The 15023-nt window shown below is 35.3% G+C and overlaps 1 protein-coding gene across 3 annotated transcripts in view; it reads left to right on the forward strand.

The window, feature by feature from the left end:
* The first annotated feature begins 873 nt into the window (after positions 1–873).
* The window catches only part of Moe (moesin), a 74899-nt gene continuing 60749 nt past the window's right edge, over positions 874–15023 (forward strand). Inside the window, exons 1-3 of one of the 3 annotated variants that reach the window (XM_034974342.2) lie at positions 874–1010; positions 1341–1374; positions 4290–4337. In XM_034974342.2, coding sequence (XP_034830233.1) covers positions 1363–1374; positions 4290–4337 — 60 coding nt within the window. In that variant the 5' untranslated portion in view covers positions 874–1010; positions 1341–1362. Of the gene's footprint in view, positions 1011–1340; positions 1375–4289; positions 4338–9892; positions 10053–15023 lie in introns of those variants that run through there. The other 2 variants (XM_034974344.2, XM_034974343.2) reach the window with 2 other exon arrangements.

The raw sequence follows: 15023 nt of genomic DNA on the forward strand, positions 1-15023 counted from the left end.
CGTTATGGTACTAGGTATGTCATAACCAAGGAACCAACCTGCAAGTCCCAACAAAAACTATACAAAGGCTCAGTCCAATCGGATGATTGACTCGTGATTGCATAGGTAATGAACATACAGACAGACAAATATTAATAATTGCGGATACTTCTGTTGTACGTAGTCTCAAAATAAATAAATAAATAATCTCTTATTTCAAACTGACTCGATATTATTAAGTTTACAATATAATAAACTAAATTGAAACTTTCATAATGCTCCCTCCGGAAAAATACGACGGGGTAAGAGATTTACTCACTCAGTTTTACTTTTGTATTTTTTTAGAATATACCTCTGACAAGATACACATGGTTCGTGGCCCATGAGCCATGGCATAGTAGGCCAAACACGCTTAATCTCAGATATTATAGACACACTTAATTATTATAAAGGCGAAAGTGTGTGTGTATGTTTGTTACTCTTTCACGCAAAAACTACTGGACGGATTTTGGCTATAATTTGGAATTTAGATAGATTATAACCTAGACTACCACATAAGCTACTTTTTATCCTGCAAAATCAATTAATTTCTACGGGATTTTTAAAAAACCTACTCCACGCGAAAGAAGTCGTGAAAGTTTCCGCAACACGTTTTAGCAACAAGTTTCGTCAGCAATAAATAAACATGCACCATATTCGAGCAAAATAAATGACTTTGATTATTATTAGTTATGTTATTCAATTTTATGTCCAATGACAATGTTTATTGTGTTTCTAAAGTTACCCAGTTTCACTGGATGCCACATGGCAATAATAATTTCTACCACTTATTATATAATTTAATGTTGGCAACAACTGTTTTCAAAATGGTAGGATTTAAAACTTTTGATTCAGTAGCACTGTTTACCACGTCACGCAGTCAGTTGTCACATCACGTCGCGATATTTTTGTGGCTCTTTTGGGTGTGTGCTTTCTTCATGTGTGTTGTGCTACTTATGTGGATAATTAGGTGATACTATTCTATTTACTGGGTAAGTTTTATCAGCAAAATACCTTTTCGTCCACGACCCATCTTTTCGAACCTATACGTGACCCCTTGGTGGTGTCGCAGCACGTAGCATAATCTCCGCCGGTGACTACTTGCATATTTACAGTCACCCGTTGCCTATTTAGTTAGAAAAGATTGCCTGTAACTGAACTGCAACTGAAGACTTTGAGCGTTACGAATAGCGGATTCAGTCACAAAATGTCACGCGGTACAGACCTAACACAGTAGGTACTTGTTACCCGCTTTCCTCCAGCTAGATTATTCGTATGATGTTACTATAAACATGTTTTACATGGTCGATTTCTCGTTTCAGATTGATATCCTAAGCAGCAAACATGCCGAAATCGGTAAGTTAAATCATAAAACTTGTTAGAACTTATAGATGTTTGTGTTTATTCAATAGTCCGCGCAGATCTCGTTTGGCCGTGTTACGTACATTTGTAGTCAGAATGTAATCGTTCGGTGCGTGTTTTTAGTGATTTCACCATCGCAATGTGATCAGGCAGCATATTAAATCATTGAATAAGTGTTGCTTAGCTCTTACTTGGGTGAATGAAAGTAAATATTGTCAATGGTACAACTTGGTTGCATACTGCAGTTTTTATGGGTAGGGCTTCAATAGTATTGTATTAGTAATTTGCCAAAAGATGCATGTGGCATGCAATGATTATAAATATAACATAACTTTCTAACAAAAATCTTCTAAATTACCTCATTTAATTATTCTCTTCTTCATAATAGCAGATGATTTTATAATTACTCACTTTATATTCACTTTGATCATATAATGCTAATCCTAAGTAACCAAGTTTTAAGCCAGTCTTATCTCCAGACAGTATTCTAAAATGGTTGTTTTAACTTATTATTTTCTTAATTTGCTTTATTTATTCAAGACATTAATAGTGGTAGGTACTTACCAATAAATATTTACACTGCTCATACATAGCTTAAGTAATACATTAATTACAACACATTCAACATGTAAAACCTATACAAAATGTAAAATTTGTAGTTAAATAATTTTTTCAATCATAAAGTTCTCTGGTTACTTTTTATGTAAGAAATAGCTTATGCTTGCGACTTCGTCCGTGCGGACTATACATTCCACCCCCTTAGGGGTTGAATTTTCAAAAATCCTTTCTTAACGGATGCCTATGTCTAAGTGCTATCTGCATGCCAAATTTCAGCCTAATCCATCCCGTAGTTTCAGCTGTGCGTTGATAGGTCAGTCAGGCAGTCAGTCAGTCACCTTTTCCTTTTATATTTAGGTTTAAGTTATAGTAAACACATTTATCGTGTTGTAATTTTTTCATAATCTGTGGCTCTTTCATAATGGTGACATTAGCGAAGTTGTAGCACTATGATTCATACAAATATTATAAATGCAAATGTGTCTGATTGCTAGCTTTTCACTGCTCATCCGTTTAACTGATTTGGACAAAATTGGTTACTGAGGTGCTTTGCATTCCAAAAATTGGCTACTTTATGTCCCGGAAAAAATGAGTTCCCAGGGATTCTTAAAAGCACCTTAATCGTGGTCATGGATGAAATTACACTCACCATCTCTTTGGTATAGAGATACATACATACATATAGATATAGGTTACTTTTTATTCTTGAAATTAAAGAATTCTCTTGGAACCTAAATCCACAAGTCGCAGGCAACATCTAGTCTAAATATATAAAAGGAAAAGGTGACTGACTGACTGATCTATCAATGCTCAAACTACTAGAAGGATCGGGCTGAAGTTTGGCATTGAGATAGCTATTACGATGTAGATATCCACTAAGAAATAATTTTTGAAAATTTAATCCCTAAGGGGGTAAAATAGGGGTTTGAAATGTGTGTAGTCCACGCGGGCAAAGTCGCGGGAGTAAGCTATAAAGTATAAAGCAAAATAAGTAGAAAAAGTTATTTTAATTCCATTAAGTTCAAGCACCAACATCTTACATCCTGTAAATCTATCTAAAGGCATATACTTTCTTTACATACTCAGTAAAACCGCCTTTATATAAACTTGTTTGTACATGGATGGTGATGAAAAGTAAAAGTGTTTGGTTAACAAGTTATAACAGAGTCTTGATAAAAGTGTCATAACATCAAAGAGTTGTGGTGAGTTATCAATTTTAAAAGTCTAGGAGATAAGACAACTCTTTATCAATTTTTCTTCAGAAAGTATGTTGGTATCTCTACTTTTATAGTTAGTCATAACGATACAGTTTTGTTCATAATTCAGGTTTATTTAGATTATATTCTAATATTTTTTATTTTTAAACAAATAAGTAAGTCTCAATAAAATTGCAATTTGCACTAAAATTGAAAAACACATTTCACAGTATATATATTGCAGTTTTAAAATGTTCTGATAGTAAAAAATATTTTTTGAAAATGGTTGTCCTTACATTTTGAGATCTCACTCGCTATTTTAGCTCGTGTGTCAACTGTGATGCGAAAAGTATAATTTTAGTCCTTAATTTCTTTCTTTCTTTTCTTGTTTGGTGGTTTTTAGGGTTCCGTACCTTAAAAGGAAAAACGGAACTTTCACTTTGTTCACTTTGTTGTCTGTCTGTCTGTCTGTTGGTCTGTCAAGAAACCTACAGGGTACCTCCGTTGACCTAGAATCATGAAATTTGGCAGGTAGGTAGATCTTATACTACCTACTGGCTGGCTGGCTTTAGGGGAAAAATCTGAAAACTGTGAATTTGTGGTTACATCACAAAAAAAATTAAATTGTGGTCATAAACTAATAATTAGTATTTTCAATTTTCGAAGTAAGATAACTATATCAAGTGGGGTATCATATGAAAGGGCTTTACATGTGCATTCTAAAACAGATTTTTATTTATTTTTAAGCATCATAATTATTGAATTATCGTGCAAAATGTCGAAAAAATACTACTGTAATACGGAACCCTCGGTGCGCGAACCTGTATCGCACAATGCACTTCGCCAATGTCAAGTAGCTTGAGAGAGGCACACAGGAGATTGGCAAAGTTGAACCTTACATTTGACATGACAGTTGACACAGCAAAAATGGCGAGTGAGATCTCAAAATATTGCACTATACTTAATTTTTGGCTGTATTTTATTCATTACATTCACATATTTTTGGTTTGATACATTCATTATATATATTATATTATTTTATCACAAAACTATCTAGTACATTTTACATTCAACATTAATGTAACTGATAATTAAGAATCCATTTTATTTACTTTTAAATAAATGTTCATAATTAAGTATATATTTATTTTTCAGATACTTGAGTATATAACTAAAATGATAATACCTGGTGGGGATGATGTGGTTAGTGATGATTTTGGGGTGAAGTGTTGAAGTGTGATACTCCTCTTGTTAGTTAGTTTTGAATGCTATTTTGTATGCGATATGCTAAGTGCTAACTTTAGTTACACATTATTCAGTTCACAGAACTTCAAACTAAATTGATAGGAATAGTAATACCCTACTTCCTAATAGTTATCTGTTAAAAATACCATTTCAGCGTTTAAACTATCGTCAGTGATTTCCATTTTATACATATCTTACACCCGGCTATACTCACGTTATTGCGTTATTTATTCATTTCCTCTATTGAATTTGCGATTGTTACACACTAGTTAACCCACCCGGATTCGCGTGGGTGGAATAATATCTGAAAATAATTTTAAATAGGTACATATCATCAAAATATAGTTTCCAGTTCATATGTCACAATATAACAGAAATTCATTAGTATTCTTAGTTTGGACGCATTATATACCATTTTGTATCAAGAAGTGTCCATCAATCATAATGATTTTTCCCACACATTTTCCACGCATGGTTAAATTTTCAATGTCACAGCAATCAAAGGCCTTGCCCCTTGTTATGAACTTGTGATTGATTTATTGCTCCCGTTGCCATCCTTGTTATTGGTTAGATTTATGGTTTAAGCTGTAATAGCCTAGTGGTTGGGACATCCGCTTCCTAATCGGAGGTCGGGGGTTCGATCCCGGGCACACACTTCTAACTTTTCGCAGTTATGTACGTTTTAAGTAATTAAATATCACTTGCTTTAACGGTGAAGGAAAACGTCGTGAGGAAACCCGCATCTGGAGAGTTGTCCATAATGACCTGTTCTCTGTAGTGAGCCGGCGATGGGTTGATTAGAGATATGCCTTGAATAGAGATATTTTAATGTTTTATTAGTGAAAGATAGGACAAACAATTCCCAATTAAAGAAAGTAGATATGTGTGTACTTTTCGCTTTTCTGTCATTTATCAACTACTAGTTTTTGCTAGCGACTTCGTCCGCACGGATTTAGTTTCTTTTAGAAGTACCATGGAAACTGTTTACCCTGGATAAAAAAATCATACCCTTCACTAGTGACTAGGCTGCAAGCTTCTTCTTGGCCATATTTCGTGATGATCAGTTTAGGTGTTAAAATGGAAAGGTAAAAGACAGACACGCATACTTTGTATGCAGTACTTTTTAAGGAACTTTTTTAAATATTTTATGTAAATAATGTGGCTAATTTCGTTGTACACAAACTCTAAACTAAACTAAAATGAGACGTCTAAATCTATTTCTATCCCTTTCATAATGTTGCTTGCGGAAAAGGATAGCACTAGATTCAGACCTGCTAATTTAGTTTAGTTTAGAATAGAATAGAATAGAATAGAATAATGTTTATTCGAGGTATATAGGTGGTACATGGTGTAGGCAATATCGTCCTGTACAGCAGTGCAACACCTCGAACAGGTAGGCCACTCAGCTTGTGTTGAGACGTCGGGCCCCTCAGACACAAACCTCTAGAGCAAATATCTGAGGTACCAGTTGCCCCAACGCTGATTTTCAGTGACCGCCTTTTAAATATTACCTAAACGTCAGTGGCATAGAATACATAAAGTTGGCGAGTAAATGGATAAATAAAATGAAAAGTGTTTACAGTTTTTAAATTTAAAGTGATATAGGACATAAAAGAAGAAATAAGAAATAATACATTGAAATAGATGTTGTAAATTGTAAGAATAGGAAAATTGTACGATAGTTTTTTTTTTTTTGTAAGTATAATAAAGAAAAAATAAAATAAAATAAAATAGCTCGCAAGGTGTGGATGAGAAAGTAAAGTTTGGTAAGATAAATAAATTAAATAAATTTTGACTAAATCTGTAACTTTTGAATATTTAAAAGATGTTTTTTGAATTTTACTTTAAAAGCGCCAGAAGTCTGAAGGTTTCTATAAGGTGGAGGAAGGTTATTCCAACATTTCGTTGCATTATACTTAAAACTACCTCTGAAAGCCGCAGATGCATGACGCGGCATAAGGAAAAAAGTTTAGAGATTGTGTACAAGGGAATCGGCTCCACTGGCTTTTTTGCTATGTATTAAGGCATTAAGCCATTAATTACTTAAGCCTTAAATACAATAAATTAGTCAGCAATTTTAGATACTCAGTAATAACAACTTGCAAGTATGGGTTGTATGGAAAATATAGTTCTCCTGGTAGAATTTATATAATTTTTAAGTGTAGTGGTGAGATTGGCCCATGAGCCTCTAAAATATTACTTATATTATATATTATTTATCATAAACTCAGTAGTTTTGGACTTGAAAGAAAAAAACAGACAAAATCTCGCATTTGTGTGGAACTTAGCATATAAGATCGAAATGCTTGGTACGAAAATATTACTAACTAGCTGATACCCGCGACTACGTCCGCGTGGACTAAACAAATTTCAACCCCCTATTTTACGCCATTAGGGGTTGAATTTTCATAAATCCTTTCTTAGCGGATGTCTACGTCATTATAGCTATCTGCATGCTAAATTTCAGCCCGATCCGTCCAGTAGTTGGAGCTGTGCGTTGGTAGATCAGTCAGTCACCTTTTCCTTTTATATATATTTAGATATTAAGAATTACTAATGATCGCTCAATTTTTTGAGTATATCTCCTTGGCAAAGAAGAATTTTAACAATATACTTAAAATGAAATGAATCTTATCTCTCTGAATTCAAAGACTATAATCCAGTAAACAAGTACTAAATCATGTTAATTGTTAACCCAAAGATAATTCACTTTTTATTTTGAAGTTGGATCTCAGTTTATTTGCATAAGTTAATTCTAAAATAACATTCTCAAATGTTGGTTGATTCTGAGAATCAAATCAGTATATGGTAGTTAAGGTGAATTTGTGAATAAATCATAGTGTATGGGTGAGACTGAGCTTATGTGATAAACACGTTTTATTTAACTAACTGTGTTTATGAATGAAAAAATTAACATCAGTACCCTTATTATAAATGCGAAAGTGTGTTTGTTTATTGGTTTATTGGTTTGTCATTCAATCACGTCGCAACGGAGCAACGGATCGACGTAATTTTTTGCATGGGTATCTTTAGAGACCTGGAGAGTGACATAAGCTACTTTTTATCCCGGGAAATCAAAGAGTTACCACGGGATTTTTAAAAAACCTAAATCCACGCGTACGAAGACGCACGGATATCAGCTAGTAAATAAATATAAAAAATTGAATATTGAAAACGGGCATTAGTCGATAGGTTCGGTACGTACGGTTTACACAAATGCACTGGCCGGCGAGTGCAGGGTCCACTAACCAGATAACTCTCGGCCCACTTTCTAGCTTCCTTCCTACGACACCGCGCGGCCGTAACGCCTCACTTCCTATTGCACAACTCTACAAGGCCCTACAATCTACATGTACATAGCTAAAAGACAATTTTACCTTATTTTGCAGTTGAAAAACTCACATACCTAGTTACTTCATCATTACCAACCGATAGACGTCCACTGTTGGACATACGTCTCTTGTAGGGGACTTCCACACACCACGGTCTTGCACCGCCTGAATTCAGCGACTCCCTGCGATTCGTTTAATGTCGTCTTAGGTCCACTTTTTTTTTATTCAGATACAAGTTAGCCCTTGACTGCAATCTCAGCTGGTGGTAAGTGATGATGCTGTTTAAGATGGAAGCGGGCTAACCTGGAAGGGTTATGGCATTTTGTATTAAACCCATTCCCTTTGGTTTCTACACGGCATTGTACGGGAACGCTAAATCGCTTGGCGACACGGTTTTGCCGGTAGGGTGGTAACTATCCACGGCCGAAACCTCGCGCCAGACCAGACCAGAAATTTAGAAATTATATAATTCTATCCACGGCCGAAACCTCGCACCAGACCAGACCAGAAATTTAGAAATTATATAATTCCAAATCCCTGCCAGGAATCGAACCCGGGATCTGCCATAAGTCTATAGCGCTTACCACTGCGCCAGGGAGATATCAAATCTATTTCGTGGTATGAAGTTAGGGGCGACGGTGGTGGTGTTTGGTCCGTCAATCAACCTTTTGCTTTCCGCGCAGTGCGAAATAACAATCATCATCATTAACACATCACCGGCCCACTACTGAGCACGAATCTTCTCTCGGAGAGTGAGAAGGGTTTAGGCCACTGGCCATAGTCCACCATAGCTAAGTGCGGATTGGCAAACTTCATACACCTTTAAAAACATGGAGAACTCTCAGGCATGCAGATTTCCTCACAATGTTTTCCTTCACCGTTAAAGCAAGTGATACTTATTTACTTAATATGTATTACCAATGTTGTAAACATAGTGTAAACTTTACTATGACAAGTGATATTATGACACCACACAATACATTTGTCATCGACAATGTATAGTCATCGATTCGATCACGATTCAATATAGAAGTAGAGTGAAAAAAAACTGCTTAACCGTAGGCGGTCTGTTTGCCCGAATAATGAGCGATAAGTTACCCATGTAAATATATAAAACGAAAAGGTGAGTGAGTGACTGACTGACTGATCTATCAACGCATAGCTCAAACTACCTTCTGGGCGGATCGGGCTAAAATTTGGCATGAAGATAGCTATTATGACGTAGGCATCCGCTAAGAAAGGATTTTTGAAAATTCAACCCCTATAAAAAACATATTTCGCCGTTCGATGTGGTCGGTAGAAGCTATTTTATATTGCACATAACTTTACAGGTCTTATATTATGGTGCATTTATTGCACCCGATTTTGATCTTTATGGCAGTAATTAGACAGGTTATAATTCTGTGCAGATGTGACTTGCGTGTTAAAGTATCGACAGACGACCGATATATGCCAACAAGTCGGCTGCGGACAGTTGGTAGTTGCGAATACTTCAAAGTTTGTTTGTGTGCTCTCTAACCGACACTCATCCAAACAACACTTTTAAACACCAGAAAACAGGGTGTTGAACGTAAATTCATTTTGAAATAAGTAGATAAGACTATCACAGCATTATGCTGAGCTGGGACCTTTTTCCGGGTTGTGCCACACATGACAGTTGCGTTTCGTTTGCTTGAAGCACTTAATGCTCAGGTGGAAGAAGCGCCGGAATAACTAGCTCTTAGTTATAAGATGTGATGTGTGGCACAGTTTGGAAAATAACATCGAGCAGCGAGAGTTTGAAACTGTTCTTTTTGGGTATAATTTAGATTGTAAACTGTATATTTTCAATTCTTAGGCAGTTTACACTTTACTATGCTTCTATTCTATACAATTTACGGTTTTCAAGATTTACGTTTTTTTTGATAGATGATTACCGCCGCCCATAAACATTTTCAGCACCAGTGGAACCGCCGATGCGTTGTCGGCCTTTCAGGAATTTGTTGGTCCGCCCCTTGAATAATCCCATGTTGTAATTAATCTAAAGGATTTTTGTAAGTTTTACGTACAAAAAAATCCCGCTGCCGACCTAAGTTGGATCGTCTGTAGACGCTATTCTGTGTCAGGTGTGCCGGTGCGCGTCAGCCTTCGTCCTGCGCAAGCGCACCGTAACGTGAGCGCATCCCCGCGGCGAAGCCAAACGACCGTTCAGTTCAAACTCCACCGCCGCGTACCGCAGACGCGGTCTAGCGTCTTGTACCAGTATACTAGCAGTACCTAGTGTGTTGTGCCAGTGACCGTGACTTCTGTACTCAGTGTTGCAAGTACTTTTTACAGCAAAATGGTTGCCGGTGGTAAACAGGTACTTAAGTTTTTATTACATAATCATCTAAAGGACAAAGTCATCACATATATTATATAACACCTGTACATCCTGACCCCTTCGCGTATAGGTGTCCCCTAAATTAATCTTGCTTGCGATTCCAAACCTAGATTTGAAGTAACCCTTTTGTGATGCGGCGATACAAGTTCTAAAGTCCCTGTGTCTCGCCGCTATTCACCGTATCTTATTACTAGCTTTTGCCAGCGACTTCGACCGCGGTACACATATAATTTGTAGCCTATCTTACTCCTGGATAAAGTAGCTTTCTAATAGTGAAAGAATTATTAAAATTGGTTCAGTAGTTTCAGAGATAATCGAGTTCTCTTACTGGTTCTACTCTGGTACTGGTAAATGCATTTGACCATTCAAAAGTACTTGTAAAAGTTTAATTGATATTATGTTTAAATTTATTTATTACATACAAATCTTTCCTCTTTATAATATTAGAGTAGATCTACCCGCAAATATTCGTAAGATAAGGTAGTTTCTCACGAGTTATGATAAACCTTTCTAGGAAAGAATATGGATCGAATAACTCAGTCTTTTGTATAGGGATAGAGAGAGGGACAGGTAAGCAATTGCTCGTGGCCTCTCATTGATGCTGGACTGAAATCTTTAGCTCATCTTAAAGGCTCATGAGTCGTGATAAACGGCTTCTCCATTTGTAATTCTACTTCTGTAGGGCTATAACTATTTGGAGATTTTGCCATCAGTCCGTCGACATTTCACCAGGAAGACTCAGGAGTTTGCTTTTATAATTTATCCACAACCACATGTGATATATAAAGTTAAATGAAGGCCCCCACATCACCGACAGCTAATACCTACCTACTATTCCAAAAAACAAGTAAAATTTTCTCGAAGATTTCTTATACTTAATGCAAATCAGATCCGCCATTATATCGTTTTCATGAAGTAAATTCTAAATTGTCGTGCAAAATTAGCACTATTATATTCACCTAGCAACAGTAACATAAGTTATATTTCCAAGATATTACTTAGAATTTTGTTCGTAATAAATTCATATGCCACGATGATGTCATGACGACGTCAACTCAAGACGAAGAATCTGAATCAAGATGGTTCGGTTAAAACTTTTTGTTATTCGTTTTATTCGCGAACGGTTTTAACCGTCATTTTGTCCCTATCCCTGTCTTCGCGGTGGGAAGGAGAGGGACGGAACAGATTTCCTGTTTCGCTAATGCGTCTGCGGCTTTCGTTTTCGGTCTTGGTACTTTTATTTTCGATATTATTAAGGTAGCAACTACCAAGCAGCGATTATTTTTGCGAACCAGTCGGTAAAATGCAATTAGCGATATGTGAAGTAGGTACATTTGCAACTAAGAGATTAAAAATTAATTTATTGTTTTTACATTACCCTCAGGGACAGTAATTATTATCATCATATTATTATTATATCCTTCTAACGTCTCCATAGGTATATTCTTGTCTTCTTTATGTTTATTCTTCTCTAACATACCATCTTTTTGGTTTCGTCTCTCTCAACTGCAATTATGTTTCTCATCTATTTACCCGACTGTGACAAAGTCTCAGACGACTATAGTGGCCTGTTATACTATCAATATTATCACGCGATACCAGATCCTTAATATGTTGTTGAAATCCTGCGATACCAGAATCGCGATCTATACCTACTAATATTATAAATGCGAAAGGGTGTTTGTTTATCCTTCCTTCACGCCCTAACTAAGCAACCAGTCGGCTTTATTTATGGCATAGACATAGTTGAAAGGACGGAGAGTAACATCTTCCACAGGCGGCTACTTTTTATCCCGGAAAATCAGTGTTCCCACGCGGGCATCAGCTAGTACACCGATATTGTAGCACCCCCCCTCCGTTTTTTTTAAATATTTAAAAAAAAAATATTAGCCATGTTAAATGACAAATATCCCCATTTACTCTCCAACTAAGCGTCAAGCTTGTGCTAGGAGTAGACGTACGACAATAGTGCAACGGGTGGGGTTTGAACCGTCGACCTTTCGGTTTTTAGTCCACTCCTTTACACGTTGAGCTATTGCGGCTCTTAAAAAAATGGCTTGGTTTAATGATTTCAAACCATATCGCATCAACCTCTCAAGTACATAATATCAATAACATTGCGGTTGTAAATTCCATTATAACCTTATCAGTGGATTTCGTAAAACCACCTGCATTCCACGTACGAACGCCGTGATTAGGTACAGTGAATAGTATCTAATCCGTAATCTATTGCTTCGTCTTAGGCGATCACAATTGCTGACAAGCTAATTATTATGTTATAGGCTTATTTAATTGTATTTATAGGGTTACCTCAAAAAGAAAAACGGAAACCTTATAGGATCACTTTGTTGTCTGTCTGTCTGTCGGTCTGTCAATTAACCTACAGGGTATGTACTTCTCGTTGACCTAGAGTCATGAAATTTGGCAGATATGTAGGTCTTATAGCAGACATAAGGGGAAAAATCTGAAAACCGTGAATTTGTGGTTACATCACACAAAAAAATTAAATTGTGGTCATGAACTAATAATTAGTGTTTTCAATTTTCGAAGTAAGATAACTACATTGAGTGGGGTATCATATGAAAGGTATTCACCTGTGCATTCTAAAACAGATTTTTATTTATTTTTATGCATAATGGTTTTTGAATTATCGTGCACAATCTCGAAAAAATACGACTGTAGTACGTACGGAAGCCTCGTTGCGCGAGCCTGACTCGCACTCAGCCCGTTTTTCATAACATGATGAGTATCAAAAATACCTTTAACAAATGAGGCAAAGGTATTCTCAGATAAAATAGACTTAGTACCTACCTATAAAGATTTGGATATTCAAAAGAAAAAAAAAGATTCCTATTGAAGACGATCCAACATTATAATGAGATTAAAATATAAGATAGGGGCCAGCGGAAAAACGTTAATATCAACTATTTAATAAGTTTTTTGCTGATGTGTTTTTGTTGAGACAAGTAGTGTTTCCAACAAGGAAGAACCTTGAAAATTCAGTTAGACAAGTGCTAAGTATGTAAAAATATTGTAAATGTTGGATAATTAAACTATTTGATATTCATGCAACATATGGTAAAGGACATATTTTAATATATATCGATAGTATAATAGTTTTTTGTTAATTAGTTATTTTATCAAATAATAAATTTATCATCTATTATTTTGTAAAATCGCGAATTTGAAAAACAAATTATTTGTTGAAATAATAAATTTTTAAATGATATTTTAACATTCAGCAAATTTGCAAAGTAAAACATTTGTGAATAGAATATTTGTCAAATGATCTTTTTAACCGACTTCAAAAAAAGGAGGAGGTTCTCAATTCGTCGGAATCTTTTTTTTTATTTTTTTATTTTTTATGTATGTTCCCCGATTACTCGAAGACGCCTGGACCGATTTTGAAAATTCTTTTTTTGTTTGAAAGGGTATACTTCAAAGTTGGTCCCATTTAAATTTGGTGAAGATCTGATGAACATCTTCGAAGATAGATACTGGAACTCCTCAACGGATAAGAGTAAATTGCTCGCGATCAGTGTAATAGCTTAGTAAACAGTAGATTTTTAACCAGTCATAGCATAACTCCATGGGGCCACTAAAAATTGTGAAATAAATTTTTTTTACAAAAAAAATAAAAACCGACTTCGATACACAAACACTAAAAATTGAAAAATAATTTAATTTATTACCGAATATCTTATGTATACAAGAGTTAATATAGTTCCATAATAATATTTTTTGGGGTCGGTGCCAATGAGGTGCCATTGTGGAGTCTCATAAAAATATGAAGTCTAGACAATTCGCGCAGCTGAAGCTAATAGGCTACTTGACAATTTTTTTAAGTTGGTCTTAAATGGTTAATATTTGTCCTATTATATCAAAAAAATTAACACTATATTTTTTGCGCCCTAAAAACCGTAAAACTTTAATTTAAAAAAATATTTTTCTTAGACAGGTGAAAACACTGTCGGCCATGTTTGGCCGATAGATTATCTGTGCTCTGACGTCATGCATTTGTAAACAAAGTTTTACGGTTTTTATTGCGCAAAAAAATATATTGTTAATTTTTTTGATATAATAGGACAAATATTAACCATTTAAGACCAACTTAAAAAAATTGTCAAGTAGCCTATTGGCACCGGCACCAAAAATATTATTATGGAACTATATTAACTCTTGTATACATAAGATATTCGGTAATAAATTAAATTATTTTTCAATTTTTAGTGTTTGTGTATCGAAGTCGGTTTTTATTTTTTTTGTAAAAAAAATTGTAAAATGATATGTTTACTTGCGGTATACGACGTTTGTGATTTGATTAGTTTTTCAAAAGTTTTTGGTGAACTGATAATTTGTTATACGTTTTTTGTCAATCATTAGTGAACCATATATGCAACTAGCTTATGCTCGCGGCTTCGTCCGCGTGGACTACACAAATTTTTAACCCCTATTTCATCCCCTTAGGCGTTGAATTTTCAAAAATCCTTTCTTAGCGGATGCCCACGTCATAATAGCTATCTGCATGCCAAATTTCGCCAGTCCAGTAGTTTGAGCTTTGCGTTAATAAATCAGTCAGTCAGTCAACTTTTCCTTTTATATATTCAGATAACCCCTTTGTTGGATAAATTAAATTGGCTACCATTGATCATGACGGCTGTTCTCTGAATAAAAGACTCATTCGTACCTACAGGCTACACTCGGCCAGTTCATTTTCCTTATAAGAGCTATTTGTGGTTATAATTATTTTGAGACGAATTTTTCATTATTATAATCATAAACGCGTCATCTTAGTTAGGTATTCGTCCCATTTCATATTTCCGAAATCTGGAAAACTAATCGATATCATCAAATATCTTAATCATAACAGACTTTACTTTCATACTATCTCGCTTTAAATTATTGTTTCTAATTTATTTGATTTATCTACCTCTAACACTTTGCGTAGAT

This window comes from Maniola hyperantus, chromosome 12, assembly GCF_902806685.2.
Source record: "Maniola hyperantus chromosome 12, iAphHyp1.2, whole genome shotgun sequence".
In the NCBI taxonomy this organism is placed as follows: Eukaryota; Metazoa; Arthropoda; class Insecta; order Lepidoptera; family Nymphalidae; genus Maniola; species Maniola hyperantus.